This window comes from Pelophylax lessonae, assembly GCF_965119305.1.
Source record: "Pelophylax lessonae genome assembly, chromosome: 1".
Classification (NCBI taxonomy): domain Eukaryota; kingdom Metazoa; phylum Chordata; class Amphibia; order Anura; family Ranidae; genus Pelophylax; species Pelophylax lessonae.
In genome coordinates this window covers 515,439,792-515,460,824 of record NC_138768.1, presented here as the reverse complement: position 1 = coordinate 515,460,824, position 21,033 = coordinate 515,439,792, and the positions used below count along the sequence as shown (strand labels likewise).

General features: G+C 45.4%; 1 protein-coding gene across 2 annotated transcripts in view; it reads right to left on the bottom strand.

Moving 5' to 3' along the window:
* Positions 1–21,033, bottom strand: part of AP3D1 (adaptor related protein complex 3 subunit delta 1) — a 317,903-nt gene that overhangs the window by 162,736 nt on the left and 134,134 nt on the right. For both annotated transcript variants that reach the window (XM_082247309.1, XM_082247310.1), the window contains exons 16-17: positions 11,424–11,569; positions 1,264–1,405 (exon numbers count right to left, since the gene is read on the bottom strand). In XM_082247309.1, the coding sequence (XP_082103435.1) occupies positions 1,264–1,405; positions 11,424–11,569 (288 nt within the window). The remainder of the gene's footprint in view (positions 1–1,263; positions 1,406–11,423; positions 11,570–21,033) is intronic.

Below are 21,033 nucleotides of genomic sequence, written 5' to 3'. Positions count from 1 at the left end.
TGGTGCAGTGGTGATCAGGGACATGGGGACTAGTGTGGCAGTAATTAGGGACACAGCACTGACTAGCAAAACTGGTATGGTGACATTGGCTGGTGGCACTGACATCCAGTAATTTCAGAGTAGCCAGTCATTGTACTGCTGTGGCAGCAATCATGTACATGTCCTCAAAGTGAAGCTGCACTTGACTTGCTCTAGTGACTGTGTAAAAATGTGTTTTGTAGTAGAATTTTTTTTTTTTTAATATACCATTACCAATACCATTACCAATACCATTACCAGAACAGAGCAGCGTCACTCTGGTGACATTGTACTGTTGTAATCATGTACAATGGCTGGCTGCTCTGATATCACTTTATTTATTTTTTTCACAAAATGATTGCTCATACAGTCATGATGACAGTAAACGCAATAAATCACTTTCCTGTCACTGTTCAGCTGCATTCATACAACCATTGTTACTACTGTGATGGCTGTAATTGGTCACAGTGGTACAGGGCTACTGTGATTGGCCTTGCACGATGTGACTGCTGTGACCAATCACAGCTATTACAGTAGTAAGGCTGTATGAATGACAGTCTTTGTTTTACGGATCACTGGGATCGTCAATGACAGTGGCCCCATAACCTGGCCTGTGCGTGGGAGGCACCCAAATGTCATATTGGGACACAGTGGCTACCTGTGCAGCCGCATGTCCCAGTAGACTTCTATGGACTGTCAGCACAGGGATGAATGCAACACTTGCACTCCTGTTGTGCTGGGAAAACCTAAACCTGCACAGGGGCACGCTGTCAAGTGGCCAATGTGAATGGTACCTTCGTGACAAACTATTAAAGTAGTGCTCCACCCAAAAGGGGAAGTTCTGCTTTAAGGCCTCGTCCCCCTCTCCTGTTTGTGAAATAGAGCTTTTGAAGAGGAGGGGGGAGTGGCACCAGGCTGTGAAGCCACACGCTGTCACAGCCAAGTGCCCATAGTAAAGATGTCAGTGCCAGCAAGAAAGGACACAGGGAGATAACGGCCTGGGGTGAACACACCGCTTGATTGTGGGGCAGGTGAGTGGCTGTTTATTAAAAGTCAGCAGCTAAATTTTTTTTAATGACAAAAGTAGCCAGAAATCGTGAAAGTGATAAAGAAAATGCACAGTGCACTCCTGGTAATTGATAATGTGCTTTCGTTCTTGCACTATTTTGTTAAATGAGCATGTAAAATTACATTTGTCAGGTATTCGTGTCATAAAAACGAAGTGGATGTCGTCTACTTTCTTACCCTTGCCAACTCTTCTTCATCTATTTCTGGTCGAGAAGACTTCCCGTGTGCCTGTTTCTCATCCTGAAATATTGCTTTGGGCTTTTCATCTTCTGATTCACTATCTGATGGTGGTTCATTGATCCAAGCATCCAAGTCTAAGCTATGAACAGTAAAAAAAAAAAATAAATAAACTGTTAACTCCAGGGCGGAAAAAAAACAGAATTTTTGTAAAATCTTACCGTAAAAATTCCTTTCTCTGAGTCCTCCGACTGTCGCCGCCCATTCACACAGTCTTCACTTATGGGGTATTGACTTCATCTCCACAGGAGTTTCTAGGCATAAGACTTGTAAAAGAACAATAAATCTACATAGTCACACCCATGGGGGCTGTCCTTGTTCAATACCCCCCTGCAATAGCCATCCCAATTCAGTTTGGTCGCAAGCAGTGAAAGTGTATAAAAAGACCACAAAAAGAGGGGCGAGGGGCGGGGGGCCGCGACTGTCGGAGGACTCAGAGAAAGGAATTTTACAGTAAGATTTTACAAAAATTCAGTTTTCTCTTACATCCTCCGACAGTCGCCACCCATTCACACAGTCTTCACTTATGGGGATGTCCCAAAGCAGTGTAGACATGAGGGGTGGGCAACGCAACCGCCAGAAAAGCAACGCAGTACCCACATCAGAGAAAGGAACCTTACATGTACAAGAAGGTAACCTTCTGGGTAACAAAAAAAGAGCTCAACATGAGCAACAACCCAGGAAAACAAATAACCAAGGGGAAAACAACCCCAACAGCTAGGAACCCGTACAAAACCAGGGTTCCCTATAGAACAGCCGCACAGAGAACTTTTCCGCCAAACGATGCATCAGCTGATGCCAGAACATCAATTTTGTAGAATTTTGAGAAAGTGTGCACCGACTAAAAAGTCGCAGCCTTGCACACCTGGGCCACTGAAGCTTGATGCCGATAGGCCCAGGACGTACTCATCGACCTGGTAGAGTGCTCCTTGACAGGGAAGGGAGGAACCCGTTCCCGCAACGAATAGGCCTGTACAATGGTCTGTTTGATCCATTTGGCAATGGTTGCTGCAGACGCAGCCATACCCTTCCGAGGTCCCTCAGGAAGGAAAAAAAGAGAATCCGATTTTCGAAAGGATTCAGTCGACGACAGGTAACCCCTGATCGCCCGGACAACATCCAAGGAATGCAAGGCAACCTCCTTTGGATGCTTAGGATTCACACAAAGCGAAGGCAAAACAATGTCCTCATTCAGGTGGAATTCCGAAACAACCTTTGGCAAAAAGGACAGAGTAGGTCGCAAGACCACTTTATCCCTATGAACCGCCAGGTAAGGGGAGCGGCAGGACAACGCCGCCAACTCCTACACTCTGCGAGCAGAAGTGATCGCTACCAGGAACCTAACCTAGCATGGGTAACGAAAGTTCCCTGATGTTTTCAAAAGGGGAACGCTGCAACACGGACAGAACCAAGTTCAAGTCCCATGGAGGTAAGGGCTCCCTTCTAGGAGGAGCCAGGTGACGCACACCTTGAATAAAGGTGCGAATCGAGGAATTAGACGCCACAGGGCGCTGGAAAAGAACAGCCAGTGCAGAGACATGGCCCTTAATCATGGCCAACGCAAGACGCTGGTCCACACCAGTCTGGAGGAAAGCCAACAACTTTGCCACCGAATAGGCACGAGGAGAGAAACCTCTGGACTCACACCAGGTAAAATACGCTTTCCATGTACGGTAATAAATCTTACCAGAAGAGGCTTTTCTAGCCTTGATCAAAGTAGGAATGACCTCTGAGGAGAGACACCTGTCTCTCAGGACCTGGCTCTCAACAGCCAGGCTGTTAAAGCCAGCAACTGTAAAGAAGGATGGATGATCGGTCCCTGGGACAGCAGATCTTCTCGCATTGGCAGCTGCCACGGAGGCTCTACGGCCAGGTGAACAATGTCTGTGTACCAGGACCGGCGAGGCCAGTCCGGCGCCACCAGAATCACCAGTGATTGTTCCGAGGCCAACCTGCGAAGGAATCTGGACAACAATTGAATCGGAGGAAAGGCATAGATCAGTCGATACTGACGCCGAGGCGCCACCAGCGCATCAGAGGCGTCTGCCAGAGGATCGCGCGTTCTTGCCACGAACCTTTCCACCTTGTGGTTTAGCCGAGACGCAAACAGATCCACATCCGGGGATCCCCACTTCGCACACAGCATCTGAAACCATTCCCCCTGGTCCAGGGGCTGGCGGCTCAGACAGTCGGCCTGAAAATTCTCCACACCCAGAATGTGAACCGCCGATATCGCCGGGACATAAGTCTCGGCCAAAGACAGAATACTGGTCACTTCCAGGGTCGCCTGGGCACTCCTGGTGCCCCCTTGGTGGTTCATGTACGCCACCGCAGTGGCATTGTCCGTCTGCACCCGTACAGGACGGCCCTGAAGATGATCCGACCAATGGATCAGGCACAGCCTGATCGCTCTCAATTCCAATATGTTTATCGGAAGGGAGGATTCCTCCTCTAACCAAGTGCCCTGGGCAGACAGGTTGCCCAGAACGCCACCCCAGCCCGACAGGCTGGCATCCGTGGTCACTACCGTCCACAGAATTGGCCGGAAGGATTTTCCGTCTGACACTGCCGGGGACTGAAGCCACCACAAGAGATCCATTCTGGTTTGGCGACTCAGAGACACTCTCAGGTCCAAAGACTGAGGTAGCCTGTCCCACCTGGCGAGGATTTCTGCTTGAAGAGAGCGCGTGTGAAATTGTGCAAACGGTATCGCCTCAAATGCCAACACCATTAACCCCATGGACCGCATACAGGTCCTGAGCGACGAGGATTTGTTGTCCCTGAGGGACCTGACCTTGTCCTGTAGGGTCCGGCGCTTAACCTCCGGTAAGAACACCTTTTCTAGAGCAGAGTCCAGAACCATTCCCAGATACGGGAGACGAACCGAATGCGACAAAGTCGACTTCTGAATGTTGATTGTCCAACCGAACTCCTGAAGCGTCTGGACCGTAGTGGACAGATTGCGCAGCAGGCTCTGACTGGCACTCGATCTTAACAGGAGATCGTCCAGATATCCCAAGACCGCAATGCCCTGTGCCCACAACAGGCCCAGAACAGGCGCCAAGACTTTGGTAAAGACCCTTGGAGCCGAAGCGAGACCAAAAGGAACTGGTAATGTTCCTCCGCGATAGCGAATCGGAGGTACCTCTGATGACCCTCGAAAATGGGGATGTGTACATACGCATCCTTCAGGTCTATAGAGGCCAGGAACTCCCCCGGATTCAGGGAGGCCACCACCGAGCGGAGTGATTCCATGCGGAACTTTCGAACGCGCACAAAGCGGTTCAGCGCTTTTAAGTCCAGAATCGGACGCACTTTGCCCTCCTTTCTGGGCACAGTGAACAGATTCTAATAAAGACCCCGAAACCTGTCCCGATGAGGCACCGGGACAATCACCCACTGAGCGAGAAGATCCTGCACCGCCTGATGTAGGTCCTGTAACCGCCCTGGGGTCAAGTGAAGATTTGAGGGAAAGAATCTGTCTGCTGGCCGTGAAAGAAATTCGATCTTGTACCCTGACCGAATGATTTCCTGAACCCACCTATCTGTGATTCGGAGCAGCCAAGGCTGTAGGAAACCGTGCAAACGTCCCCCCACCCCTGTAACGGGTGAGGGCGCCCCTTCAGGCAGAGGCAGACTGCGCCGCCGCACCGGCCTGGCCGGATTTTTGCTTGCCAAACCAGGGCTTCTTCAGACTACCTTGGCCCTTGAAGGGTTTACCCTTGTTCTGTGCCTTAAAGGTACGAAAGGGCCCTTGAGCAGGTTTAAAGGATGGGCCCCGCTTACCGTGGAAAAACTTGCCCTTAGGATTCTGGGGGCAGCAAAGTGCTCTTAACCCCAGTGACTCCTTTAACCAATTCGTCCAAGGACTCTCCAAAAAAGGCGAGACCCCGCATAGGGGATGTCAGCTACCGTCTTCCAGGATTTTTGATCAGCCGACCAGCATTTCAACCAGATTAAGCGACGGTTAACCACAGCGACACTGGACAGGCGGATCGCCAAAGGGGCCTCATTAAGAGCCGCATCGCACAAATACATGATCCCACGATAAATCTGATCCACCATCTCCACTGTAGTGGGAGGGGCAGAGTCGGCCACAAGGGTGCGTTTGAGCACCTTGTTCAAATCCGCCACAGCCTGAGCCACCATTACAGAGGCAAAAATAGGTTTGAGCATGGAACCCGCCACCATGTAGGAATGTCGGGCAAGAGACTCCAGTCTCCTATCAGTAGGATCCCTAAACACCGGGGAGTCCTCGGTGGGGAGCAGGGTAGCTTTGTTCAACCTGGCCACCCTGTGATCCACTTGAGGAGGCACACACCAGCGCGCAGCCCTAGTAGCCGCAAAAGGGTAACGAAGTTGAAACTTCTTAGGCACCACGAAGGTGTGTTTTAAATTACGCCATAGCTCATTCACCTTATGGTGAAACTCTGCGGGACAAGGAAAAACCTACGCCGTCTTGCGGGTCCTGTGTGTACCAAAAGAGGACACAACGCCCGGAGGAGTGGGCTCATCCTCCGAATGTAGCGTTTCCTTCACTGCTAAGATCAACTCATCCATAGCTGCGCGTTCCTCGGGCAACCCGGGGGGGGGGGGGGGGGGTGGAGTCATCCACCCCTGCGACCTCCACCTCAGACTCTTGCGGGTCCTGAGAAGAGCGAGACCCCGAAAGGGCCACGCTACCTACAGCAACCATGTCCCAGTCAAAATCAGAAGAAAAGGAAATCCTAGGCCTTTTCCTAGCAGCACGTTCAGACATCAGCACATCCATTTTTGACACCAAAGTTGCCACAATAGCCAACAAATTAGTCTGGTTAGAGGATTCAGGGGACCCTGAATCCCCCACCAAGGCTGGAGGGAATTTGCTGTCCTGGGATTCCATAACAGAATAACAATTTTTTTTTTTTTTTTTTGAACTGGCCCTTTAAGAGCGCTGCGGACTCCCACAGCACACCGCTATCGAGACTGTGAGACACAGACCCCCCACAGGGACAAAAACTGACCAGGAAGATTGCACAAGGCAGGATAGGAAAGGAACAGCAGGACAGAACCCCACAGTGTGTTACCAGCTCCTTCGGTCGGCTCTGTGAGAAAGAAGGAAGTGATGTCACCGCTGGAGGCTGAACTAGGCTGCCGGCCAAGGGAAAATGGATGTCTAGAGAAACTAATGGGAGGCTTCGGTAAGATGGCCGCCGACATGTGCTCTGAACGATCGTTTGCCACAGACAAGATGGCGCCGTAAGGTGCGAAATACACTACATAGCATGCTGTATGAGTGCCCACAGTGAAGCCAGACATGCTGCCCACACTAAAAATGGCAGATCAGCGGTTATTAACCCCGCAGCGGTCGCCACATGCGTCTGCATCCCCAAGCACCCAAAAGTGACATTAGGAGAGGGACCCCCAAAACCCCACACAGCGCTGCTGTGAGAGAATAAAAGACACCCGCAGGGACCGGGACCAGGGACCCCAAAACGCACAGACACAGGGGACACCACAGACACACAAGACTGCCGAACCCAGACAGAGGCCCCACACAGAATATACTTACCTGTACCCGATGGCGTGGGGTGCCTCATATCAAGCGGAAAACCGCCCACCCTCAGATGGCAGGGGAGTGCCGCAAGCCAAAAACGCAGGACACTAGTAGTGCACGGACGAACCTATGCTGTGTCCAGTGAGGTAGCCACCTCACAAGGCTGCATCCCCGATGGACAGGGATGGGTCGTTTGCGAGGCCAGGGCGAACACATAGCCTGCGAAACGCTCGATGGCGGGCAGGGATTCCATCTGACCCTCTGTCCTGGAGAGCCAGGACGGTCAGTCCGATTCCCAGCTCCGCAAACGCCGTCTTCATCTGAAGATCCACTAACTAGTGCTGATGAAATAAACAGCTAGCAATGTAAAGAAAAAAATGACATCTTTTGAAAATAAAGCATAAAAGAAAAAGAGAAAGGCTGAGACTGTAGCCTCAGCACAGGGAAGCCTATCCACTCCTGAAGCTAGGCAGAAGACAAACTGAATTGGGATGGCTATTGCAGGGGGGTATTGGACTAGAAGGACAGCCCCCATGGGTGTGACTATGTAGATTTATTGTTCTGTTACAAGTCTTATGCCTAGAAACTCCTGTGGAGATGAAGTAAATACCCCATAAGTGAAGACTGTGTGAATGGGCGGCGACTGTCGGAGGACGTAAGAGAAAAGCTTTTTAAAATCTTCTGGCACACAAGGAATTAGGTGCAAAAAGGTGAATCCCACTTCATGGATCTCTCTATTGTTTATTACACCATACTACGGCGCTGAAAGGAGAGATGCATCTTTCCAACGCTGCGGCACCTCTACCGGCGTTTCTTCTCCCCTACCCATTTACAGAAACCTTTGTCAATGCATTTACGAAATGCAAAGCTTACTGTAATTGGGCAGGGGGAGAGAAGGGGTGGGCACAGCACCTGCCAACAACCCTATGGCTGTTGTGTAGGACACCTGAAGCTGTGGATTCAGTGCACCAGAAATATAGATTCCTCCTTTACGGTCAGTATTCAGTGGAGAAAACAAAAAGGAAGGAGTTCCAGGAGCAGGTATACAACTCATTGCACTTACAATAAATTACAATAAAGGGGAAAAATATATAGAATTGTAGGACTTGTTAATTTTTTTAATTTATATTCATTAAAAATAAATAAAATCATATAATTCTATATACACAATCCTAAAGCCACAGTTGATCCAGAGGAAGGCAAAAAAAAAACTCTAGCAAAGCATGAACCAATTTGGAAAAATGTCCTTCCTCTTCCCTTGAGCGGCGATGGGATACTCCCTAGATCACTTAATGCGTGCTTGCAGATTTTAAAAACTTTGTTCTTCTTTAATTCATCAAAGTAAAATAAAACACAGCAAGCTTTCTAATATAGCTCCCCACTTTTTCATTCTCATTGCAAGAGAATAGTGAAAACAGGGTGTATGTATGTATGTATGTATGTATGTATGTATGTATGTATGTATATATATTTTTTTTTTCAATCATGCAATCGAACTACAAGATAGAGAAAACAATACATAAAAATTCCCAGAGTATTATGGGTTATCTAAACAACATACACCAGTAACCAACTCCTCTTTGGATGTTCCCGTCTGGTTAAAACCTCTGACAAAGCTGTCTGATAATAAAAAGACTCGCTTATGAACGCCCACTGGTGTGAATATCTCTGACCAAACAATCAGATACAGACTTCATCAGGGTGGCCTGACGTCATCTAGTGGGCCCTGTGCTCACTATCTGGTACTGTGGAGCACGACTGGCATTTGCCTTTGAACATCAAAATTGGAAAGTCCACCACTGGGGCCCTGTGCCTTTCACAGATGAGAGCAGGTTCACCCTGAGCACATTTGACAGACGTGAGAGGGTCTGGAGAAGCCGTGAAGAACGTTATACTGCCTGTAACATCGATCAGCATGACCAATTTGGTGGTGGGTTAGTGATTGTCTGGGGAGGCATATCCATGGGGACGCACAGACCTCTACAGGCTTTACAATGGTACCCTGACTGCCATTAGCTATCAGGATGAACTCTTCGGACCCATTGCTAGACCCTACATTAGTGCAGTGGGTCCTGGGTTTCTCCTGGTGCTCGACAATGTCCAGCCTCATGTGGCGACAGTATGCAATTCCTGGAGGATGAAGGAATTGATACCATTGAATGGCCCCCATGCTCGCCTGACCTAAATCAAAATAAAACACCTCTTGGACATTGTTTCGGTCCATCCAACACCGCCAGGGTGCACCTCAGTCTCTTCAGGAGCTCAGTGATGTCCTGGTCCAGATCTGGGAGGAAATACTCCAGGACACCATCTGTCATCGCATTACTCATTAGGAGAATGTCCCGACATTGTCAGGCATGCATACAAGCACGTGGGGGCAGAACAAACTACTGAGTACCATTCTGAGTTGCTGCAATGACATTTCAGCAAAAAAAAAAAAAAAAAAAAAAAAGACTAGCCTGCTGCATCATTTTTTCACTTTGATTTTTTTTTTTTTTGGGGGGGGGGGGGGTCTTTAACCACTTAAGCCCCGGAGGATTTGGCTGCTAAAAGACCAGGGGGTATTTTGCGATTCGGCACTGCGTGACTTTAAACGGACAATTGCGCGGTCGTGCGACGCTGTACCTAAACAAATCTGACGTCCTTTTTTTCCCCACAAACAGAGCTTTCTTTTGGTGGTATTTGATCACCTGTGTGATTTTTTGATCACGCGCTATAAACAAAAAAAGAGCGTCAATTATGTAAAAATAACAATATTTTTCACATTTTTTTATATGAAATTCCCAAAAAAAAAAAAAAGTAAAAATCAAAATTTTTTAACATTTTCGGCCAATTTGTTTTATGCTACATATGTTTGGTAAAAAAAAAAAAAAAAGCAAAAAGCGTATTTTGATTGGTTTGCGCAAAAGTTATCGCGTTTACTAACAAAGGGAAAGATTTTTGTCATTTTTGTTGTTTTTTTTTTTTTCTTAGCGCGTAATGGCGGCGATCTGCGATTTTTTTTGCGGTACTGCGACATTGCGGCGGACAGATCGGACCCTTGACTGACATTTTTGACACTTTTGGGGTTACCAGTGACATTTCTACAGTAATCAGTGCTATATATATGCAAAATTACACTGGCAGTGAAGGGGTTAACTTTATTTGAGAGGGAGGGGCTCTGTGTGTCCCTAGGGGCGTGATTCTAACTGTGATTGGCTGTGGCTTGAGGTGTAGTTACACTGATCAACGGTTCTACATAGTAGAACCGTATGATCAGTGTCTCTACACAGGGAGAACTGACAGGCAGCTTGTTTACACAAGCTGCCTGCCTTTCTCCCTCTCCCCCGACGATCGCAGATTGCCCGGCGGACATCGGGTCCGCCGGTCACACGCGCGGGGCGGGAGCGCGCCGCCGGTGGCGCTCGCTCCCCAGACCCTCCCAGGCTAGTGACATACGTCACTCTGCCTGTGAGGGGCTGACCGCCGCAGTATATGTACTTGCAGGGGTCTGCAAGTGGTTAAATTCAGCCCTCTGTAGGTTAATTTCTATTTCCATCAAACAATGTGGCATCCTTTCGTCCCCAACACATTAACCAGTCCATATCAGTATAGATATCAAGCATGATATTTTTCCACATTGAGATCTAAAGTGTTTTTAAAGTGATCCTTTAATTTTTTTATTCCAGTGTATAAAAAAATTCAGAGGAAATCATGAAATAGTTTACAGCGTTGTGATATACTGAAATATTTTAGCTCAAGGGCACTGGGTAGCTGACGGGGGTGTTAAAGAGAAGTTTCTATTTTTTCTAAAGTTTTACGAGTTGAGCTGAGTTTCAGCTGAATCCCTAAATAGATTTTTTAGCAGTACCTGCTGCTTCAGTTTCATGCCCCCATCCTGTACACCTCTAAGTTCAATTTGAGATCTGTGTAGACGGAATCAGTTTGAGATGATTCTGTGATCATTCAGAATCTACTGACAGGCATCTGACCTGCTTCAAGCAGACTTTCATACCGATTGACTTGTATAGGAATGCCAAACAAAACCATTCTGATGCAGACAAAAGCCTGTCTATACAGGCCATTATTGATTTTCGATTGTTTGAATACACAACTTTAAAGTCGTTGTAAGGCCCCTGTCACACTTGTGTGACTTGTCATGCGATTTGGGACTGCAAAATCGCATGACAAGTCGTTCTCCATTATTTACAATGAGTACCATTCATATCTGTGCGACTTGAAGTCGCATAGACTTCAAAGTAGTCCCTGCACTGCTTTGGCAGGATTTTGATGCGTTTTGAGGTCTAAAGACATTCAAGCCCAGTCAAACTCGCAAAATCGTGATAAAATCATGCGACTGAAATTCACCCAAGTGTGAAAGGGGCCTTAAGGAAGTTAATTTAAAAAAAAAAATTTTTTTTAAAAATAAAAATGAGTCCCCGACTCATAAATGTGGATTTTCAATAAGTTCAGGAGCTGGTTGCAGAAGACATCATATGTATTCTAACAAAACACTGGGTAAAGGGTGTGCTACTGAGCAGATATTATTTGTGGGTTTTTTTTTTTTTTTTTTGCCACCACATACCCTTCAGGAATAGGGACTTTCTTCTGGGCTTTTGGAGCAACAGGATTCAGTTCTCCAGCAAACAAAGCCATCACCTCCTCAGCTACTGGAATCTCCTTTGTCTGTAATTTCAGGATATATTTCATGAGCTGCAGAATACAAGAAGCCTGCAAATACACAAATAAGACCATCAGAAAACAAAAATCAAGGCTTGCATTAAGACATGTAATGGTAAAAATCTCTACTTTTAGATAGCTTGTGTGAAAGAAACAGCAACAAATCAAATGATTTAACTGCCTCCTTCCCAAGTCTATTCTGACAATTCGCTCCTACATGTAAAATATTTTTTTGCTAGAAAATTACTTGAAAACCCCCATACATTATATATATATATATATATATACATATACACACACACACATATATATATATATATATATATATATATATATATATATATATATATATATATATATATATATATATACAGTGCCTTGCGAAAGTATTCGGCCCCCTTGAACTTTGCGACCTTTTGCCATATTTCAGGCTTCAAACAAAGATATAAAACTGTATTTTTTTGTGAAGAATCAACAACAACCATGAAGTGGAACGAAATTTATTGGATATTTCAAACTTTTTTAACAAATAAAAAACTGAAAAATTGGGCGTGCAAAATTATTCAGCCCCTTTACTTTCAGTGCAGCAAACTCTCTCCAGAAGTTCGGTGAGGATCTCTGAATGATCCAATGTTGACCTAAATGACTAATGATGATAAATAGAATCCACCTGTGTGGAATCATCCGTATAAATGCACCTGCACTGTGATAGTCTCAGAGGTTTGTTTAACCACTTGCCGTCACAAAATGTAAACAAAGAGCAGTAACTCACTGTTACTAGCTCTTCTCCCCTCATACAGTTTCCAGTGTGAGGAGAGCAGAGCTAGAAATAGTGAGTTACTGCTCTGTGTACCTGTAAAAGTAAAATCACAAAAACAAATGTCCCCACACAGTCCACACCCCCCCCCCCAATTGCACCTGTCACCCAACAGTCACCTCATCAGTGCCCAGAAATTGACACCCATAAGGCTACGTTCACATGTGAGCGTAGCGATCGCGGGCATGATCCGGAAATCATTGCAAATTGCAGGACGCCTGTGCGTTGCCCGTGATTTGCAATAGCACCCCAAACGCTGTGCGATGCCGCGATTTCCACCTGCCGAATTGTGGTAACATCGCGCAAACAACGCTTGACGCCCAAAAAAGGTACAAGAGCTTCTTTGGGGCGTCATGCGTTGTTTGCGTGATGTTACCGCGATTCGGCAGGCGGAAATCGCAGCAACATCGCACAGCGTTTGGGGTGCTATTGCAAATCACGGGCAACGCACAGGCATCCCGCCATTTGCAATGATTTCTGGATCGCGGGCAGAATCGTAGTGATTCTGCCCGCAATCGCTACGCTCACATGTGAACGTAGCCTAAAGTTCACCGGTCACCAGAGACTGCCATCAGTACCGCCGTGCACCATCGCCCGTCACCTGTCACCCATCAGTGACCATCGCCCGTCACCCCATCAATCACAGTCACCGGTCACCCCATCAGTCATCGTCCTCTGTCACCCTATCAATGATCGTCACTTGTCACCCCATCAGTAATCGTCACTTGTCACCCCATCAATCGTCACTTGACAATCACTGACGGGGTGACATCTGTCACCCCATCAATCGTCACCTGTCACCCCATCAGTCATCGTCACCTGTCACCCCATCAGTCATCGTCACCTGTCACCCCATCAGTCATCGTCACCTGTTTGCCATATACATGCAATCACTTACTGACCGCCTAACGACTATATGCGTCGGCCATTAAAAGCTAAATACTGGGGTTATGGCAGCAGATAGCTGCCATAACCCCGGTATTTTTTTGAAACGGCGGTCGGCTTTCAGATAAGGGTGGTCCCAGTGGCGGATTCACCGCGGAATTACCCTTACGGTGCAGGGGAAGAGGTGCCCGTCCCCTCCTGCCGCGTCCCAGACGTTTTCCCAGCTTACCGGACCCGCCGGCAGCGGGGACAACTATCCGGTCCCGGATCCTCAGAGACAGGAAGTCGAGTGAGGGCAAGATGGCCCTCACTCGACTCTATGGTCTTGGAGGACCGGAGCTACGTCAAAAGACGTTGCCTAGCAACCGGTTTAAAGGGCCGCTTTTTTTTTTTTTCCCCTTTAACAATTTTTTTTTGTTTTTTCTTTTTTAGTGTAGTTGTGAGGTGTGAGGTCTTTTTGACCCCAGATCTCACAATAAAGAGGACCTGTCATGCCTATTTCTATTACAAGGGATGTTTACATTCCTTGTAATAGGAATAAAAATGAACATTTTTTTTTTTAAACTGTGTAAAAATAAAAAAATAATAAATAAAATAAATAGGAAAAAAAAAAAAAATGAAAGCGCCCTGTCCCCCTTAGCTCGCGCGCAGAAGCAAACGCATACACAAGTCCTGCCCACATATGTAAACGGTGTTCAAACCATACATGTGAGGTATCTCCGCGATCGTTAGAGCAAGAGCAATAATTTGAGCCCTAGACCTCCTCTGTAACTCTAAGCTAGTAACCTGCAGAAATTTTTAAAGTTTTGCCTATGGGGATTTTTAAGTACCAATGTTTGGCGCCATTCTGTGAGCATGCGCAATTTTGAAGCATGACATGTTGGGTATCTAATTACTCGGCGTAACATTATCTTTCACATTATTGAAAAAAATTGGGCTAAATTTACTGTTTTCTTATTTTTTAGTTCAAAAAAAGTGATTTTTTTTTTCAAAAAAATCACATTTGGAAGACTGCTGCGCAAATATGGTGTGATAAAAAATATTGCAACGATCTCCATTTTATTCTCTAGGGTCTCTGCTAAATAAAAATATATAATGTTTGGGGGTTCTAAGTAGTTTTCTAGCAAAAAAAAAGATTTTAGCTTGTAAACACCAAGTGTCAAAAATAGGCCCAGTCTTAAAGTGGATAAATGGACAACTTTGTGAAAAGTGCTACTTGGATGTTAGGCCTATGTATGTGGCCAGGCTGTGAAAAAGTGTTACACATGTGGTATCGCCATACTCAGGAGGAATAGCAGAATGTATTTTGGGGTGCAATTTTTGCTATGTACATGCTATGTGTTAGAAATATTGCATAAATGGACAGCTTTGTGTAAAAAAAAAATGGGTTTTCATTTTCTTTCCACATTTTCCAAAAACTTGTGGAAAAAAATGACATATTCAAAAGACTCATTATGCCTCAAAAATTATACGTTGGGCTGTTTGCTTTCCAAAATGGGGTCATTTTATGGGGGTTTCCATTGTCCTGGTGCTCCAGGGCCTTTAAAAGTGCGATAGGTTGTCAGGAAATTATATGTGTAATTTGTGCTCCTAGAATGCCGGACGGTACTACTTGGATGTTAGGCCTCTGTATGTGGCCAGGCTGTGAAAAAGTCTAACACATGTGGTATCGCAATACTCAGGAGGAGTAGTAGAATGTGTTTTGGGGTGTAGTTGCAAGTATACATATGCTGTGTGAGAGAAATAACCTGTTAATACGTCAATTTGTAAAAAAAAAAAAAATCTTCAATTTGCAAAGAGTTGTGGGAAAAAATGACAACTACAAAAAACTCACCATGCCCCTTATTAAATACCTTGGAATGTCTACTTTCCAAAAAGGGGGTCATTTGGGGGGTATTTGTACTTTCCTGACTTTTTAGTGTCTCAAGAAATGAGATAGGCCTTCAGTACATCGGGTGTGATCAAGTGTGATTAATTTTCAATGATTAGCACCATAACTTGTGGACTCTATAACTTTCACAAAGACCAAATAATATACACTTATGTGGGTTATTTTTACCAAAGATAAGTAGCAGTATAAATTTTGGCCAAAATTTGTGAAGAAAAATTACTCATTTGCTAAATTTTATGACAGAAACAAAGAAAAATGCGTTTTTTCACAATATTTTCAGTCTTTTTTATTTATAGCACAAAAAATAAAAAACCCAGTAGTGAATAAATACCATCAAAAGAAAGCTCTATTTGTGTGAAAAAAAGGACACAATTTTTTATGGGTACAGTGTTGCATGACTGAGTAATTGTCATTCAAAGTGTGAGAGCGCTGAAAGCTGAAAATCAGTCTGGGCAGGAAGGGGGTGAAAGTGCACTGTAGGCAAGTGGTTAAAGTGCAGAGAGCATCATGAAGAACAAGGAACACACCAAGCAGGTCCGAGATACTGTTGTGGAGAAGTTTAAAACCGGATTTGGATAGAAAAAGATTTCCCAAGCTTTAAACATCCCAAGGAGCACTGTGCAAGCGATAATATTGAAATGGAAGGAGTATCAGACCACTGCAAATCTACGAAGACCTGGCCGTCCCTCTATACCTTCAGCTCATACAAGGAGAAGACTGATCAGAGATGCAGCCAAGAGGCCCATGATCACTCTGAATGAACTGCAGAGATCTACAGCTGAGGTGGGAGACTCTGTCCATAGGACAACAATCAGTGGTATACTGCACAAATCTGGCCTTTATGGAAGAGTGGCAAGAAGAAAACCATTTCTTAAAGATATCCATAAAAAGTGTCGTTTAAAGTTTGCCACAAGCCACCTGGGAGACACACCAAAACATGTGGAAGAAGGTGCTCTGGTCAGATGAAACCAAAATCAAACTTTTTGGCAACAATGCAAAATATTATGTTTGGCGTAAAAGCAACACAGCTCATCACCCTGAACACACCATCCCCACTGTAAAACATGGTGGTGGCAACATCATGGTTTGGGCCTGCTTTTCTTCAGCAGGGACAGGGAAGATGGTTAAAATTGATGGGAAGATGGATGGAGCCAAATACAGGACCATTCTGGAAGAAAACCTGATGGAGTCTGCAAAAGACCTGAGACTGGGATGGAGATTTGTCTTCCAACAAGACCATGATCCAAAACATAAAAGCAAAATCTACAATAGAATGGTTCACAAATAAACATATCCAGGTGTTAGAATGGCCAAGTCAAAGTCCAGAATCGAGAATCTGTGTACAGAGCTGAAAACTGCTGTTCACAAACGCTCTCCATCCAACCTCACTGAGCTCAAGCTGTTTTGTAAGGAGGAATGGGGAAAAATTTCAGTCTCTCGATGTGCAAAACAGAGAGACATACCCCAAGTGACTTACAGCTGTAATCGCAGCAAAAGGTGGCTACAAAGTATTAACTTAAGGGGCTGAATAATTGTGCATGCCCAATTTGTCAGTTTTTTATTTGTTAAAAAAATTTGAAATATCCAATAAATTTCGTTCCACTTCATGATTGTGTCCCACTTGTTGTTGATTCTTCACAAAAAATTACAGTTTTATATCTTTATGTTTGAAGCCTGAAATGTGGCAAAAGGTCGCAAAGTTCAAGGGGGCCGAATACCTTTGCAAGGCAAGGTATATACACACACACACATTATATATATATTATATATATATATATATATATATATATATATATATATACACATACATACATACATACACACACACTGTATTTTCTGGCGTATAAGACTACTTTTGAACCTCAAAAAAATCCCCCAAAAATGGGAGGTCGTCTTATACGTCGAGTATAATATCTCCAAGGTAACCTAAGTATAAGTATTACCGGTAGATCATGTAATAGGGGGGGTCGTCTTATACGCCGGAAAATACGGTATATTATATATTTTTTTTTTTTTTCTAGCAGAGACCCTATAGAATAATAAAATGGTGTGTGTTGAAATTTTTAATGCCACACGGTATTTGCACAGCAATGTTTCAAATGCAATGTCTTTTGGAAGAAAAACACATTCATGAATTAAAAAAAAAAAAAAAAAAAACAACAACAGTAAAGTTAGCCAATTTTATGATGACTTCTTAGGTATGGTGCTCTCGGGGTGTGTCACTTTTTACATTGCAGATGTGGAGAGGGTTTTTTTTCCTACACTTATGCCGAACCCTGTTTATCCTGATACGTTGCTGCATTGGTTTATGTTTATATCGGCTAATAGGGGTTCGGTCTTCTTTATTATCTTACTACCACTGCGATTATTGCTGTTTTTGTACTACTGGATGATTTTTCTTCTAACCTGAGATGTGACCCCTGCGAGGGTGCGGTATTTTTCAACATGGTTGTATGTACCCGATTGTCATTGCTATGTATGTTTCCACCTGTTCCCTTCCCCTTTTTTTTCTTCTCTCTGTTGTTTTCAATAAACACCTTTTGGATTTAAAAAAAAAAAAGTTAGCCAATTTTTTTTGTAAAATGTGAAAGATGGTGTTACACTAAGTAAATAGATGCCCTACATGTGACGCTTTAAAATTGCTTCTGCCCGTGGAATGGCAGCAAACTACGGTGCTTAAAATTCTACATAGGCAGCGCTTTAAACGCCTTTACAGGTTACCAGCTTAGACTTGCACAGGAGGTCTGGTGCTAGAATTATTTCTCTCGCTCTGACTTCGCAACAATACATCTCATGTGTGGTGCGATCGCTGTTTACATATGCGTGCAGGAGTAACATATGCGTTCACACTTTCGCGCAAGCACAGTGGAGCAGGGGTACTTTGAAATTTTATTGTTTTTTAACTTTTTACACTTCAAATTTTTTTTTCTTTGTACTAACTTTTTTGCTATCACAAAGGATGAACATCATCCCTTGTGACAGCATGGGCCGTGACAGGTCCTCTTTATGGAGAGATTTGGTGCCTATCGGCTGCTTCTCTGGCCGCTGATGGCCAGGTAAAGAAAGGGGCTGAACCAGAAGTGAGTAATTTGTCGCTACCAGTTTCCAGGGTTACAGATAGAGGGGAATGACATCAATTCCTCTCTCTCTGTACAGGGCAGCCATTGCTGCCGGCCGCATTGCTCACGGGCACCGCAATGGGAGAAGAGAGCCCAGGAGAGGCTTCGGCGCGAGGGTTAGTGGGACCCATCTTCCGCCACCACAGAAATGATCGAGTGGCGGAAGATGGGTCCCACTAGGATGAGGGCTGCAATGCCAAAACCAACCAGTATGGAGCTGCACAGTAGTCCCCATATATTTAAATCTGATGCTCAATTTCTCTGCGAATTCTTAGCACTAAGGAGTCAAGTTTTCACTGTTCTAAGCAATAAGAGCTATGTCCAGGTTCTTCCCTATCTGATAAGGAAACTTGGGTACCCTTCTCCTCCCTGATCCCTCACCCCTCTGCCACAGCTGAAACATGGCCTGCCGACAGTACAGGTGTGGACGTGCTATAGGACCAGTCCCGAATCAGCTGCAATTAAAAACCCTTGTTGGTACTTAAATTTTCGAGACTCTTCCCCAAGAAAAGTCCTTCCTTTACTGCTAGGGGTTCATCATTCCCAATAGTAGCAATGGTTTGAGCATGAAAATGTAATATTTCAATATCAGCTGAAGCGGTTGTGCAGCTGTGAGAGAAACCGCTGTCTTGGGTGCAGGCCCATGTGCTATACTTCACATGTGGGAAGAGCACCCAAAATAGAAGCCACCAGTGGCTTCCATCCGTCCACTGGCTCATACTGCACCTGCAGCTCCCGTAACAGAGGAAGAAGGGGATGAGAAGATGCTTCACCCCTAAAAAGGCACCAAGAGCCTCCTGAACGGCCCCTAAACTGCAGACAGTAAAACCACCAATTGAAATGCACATGACACTGTGGCTAATGGAAGGAGAAATATAAGAGCCAAGGCAGAAACTAAGGGGCCAGGAAGTATTATAGGGTACCAGTAGGCAGTGATGGGAATAACGGTGTTAAGTAAAAGGAGTTACTTTTTACAGTAGCTAGTAATCAAACAAATTACTGTTTCCCCCGTTAGTAACGCAGTTACTGACAATAAAATGTCTGCGTTACTATAATTGCAGTTGCTAGCAGTGTAATTTGATCCGCATCAAGTGAGAGAGTGGAGTTGTCAAAAATCACACACTGATGTCGGGGTGGGTGGGGCCGGTATGCAGGGCTTTGCCCCCTTGTTCCTTGCATAGACAAACAGCAGCTGGCCGAGGTGGAACTATCCTCTCCTGTCACTGTTTCTGACTGGAGCTGAATCATTGCTTCACTCACTGGAAGAAGCAGAGCCTGAAGGTGGGAACTTCAAAGTCTGACAAGAGGAGAGCTGCCAGCATGGTGAGTACGCTGACCTGTCTACCAAGCCCCACTCACTTTTCCTCCACTCAGTGTCCCCAGCCCAAACCACTTGTACAGGTGTGGTGCAAGCAGGGGAGGGAGGCCCAGGAGGGGGAGGGAGAGGAGAGAGACATCTATCCATGGAGCTATGAAACTGAAGGGCTCCTTCTGATGTAAGATGTGTGAGGAATAGGATGCATAGTTCCCTTGTGTTTTTATACTTTGCCAGGCACAGTGATCATATGGGCTATGCTTGTATAGTTATTTATCTTTTGCTGATTGTTGCCATGCTCTTCCTCCCCTTACCAGAGGTCTGCTTTCCATCATGCTGATATATTGGGGAGGAAGGAAAGATAGGAGGCACTCATCTCCACCTTCGGAGCCTATTTCCCTGGTAGACAACCACAACAGTTGATGATTGGCTTAGGGTACATTTCCATAGTTTGCCAACCAACCAGAGCCAGAGTAGTGTAACATTAAAAATGGATTTTTGTAAAATCTTACCGTAAAATCCTTTTCTCTTAGCTCATCGACAGACGTAGTCCTCGGTGATACACCACCTTCGGGTTATGTTACCTCCGCAGGAGCAGGACTAGACAGGAAATTAAAAAGCTCTGGCCACACCCTAGGGGCAGTCCCAGAGGGTATATCCTCTCTCTCTCTGCCTCAGCAAATCAGTTATGTGAAAAAGCAGTGCTTAGAGAATTTAACCCAACCCAACTCCAAAACAGAGGGGCGGGGACTACGTCTGTCGATGAGCTAAGAGAAAAGGATTTTACGGTAAGATTTTACAAAAATCCATTTTTCTCTAGCGCTCATCGACAGACGTAGTCCTCGGTGATACACCACCTTCGGGACGTCCCAGAGCAGTATCACAACTGAGGGGTGGGAAAATGGAAATCAAATCCCAATCTAGAAGGCCCAACCGGTGCCAACTAGAAATTTACAATGCTCATCCTTAATGATGAGACTCAACAAAAAAATTTTCAAACAGAAAAAAACCCTCGAGGTAGACCACCGGTCTCCTCAAATTGCGGCCTGCAAAACCTTGCGGCCAAATGAGGCATCCGCCGATGCCGTCACATCAATTTTATAGAATTTTGTAAAGGTATGTACCGACGACCAGGTGGCCGCCTTACATACCTGGACCACTGACGCCTGATGGCGAAAGGCCCAGGAAGTACTGAGCGCTCGAGTGGAGTGCGCCCTAACAGGGAACGGAGGACTCTGACCCTTAATAGAATAAGCCTGTACCACCGTTTGTCTAATCCATTTGGCAATGGTCGCGGCAGATGCAGGCAAACCCTTTCTGGGGCCATCCGTGATCACAAAAAGTGAATCCGTCTTACGGAATGATTCCGTAGCTTTCAGGTATACCCTGATTGCCCGAACCACATCTAAGGAATGCAACGCATGTTCCCGATGATGCTTGGGCTGAGGACACAAGGAAGGTAGTACAATATCCTCATTCAGATGAAAA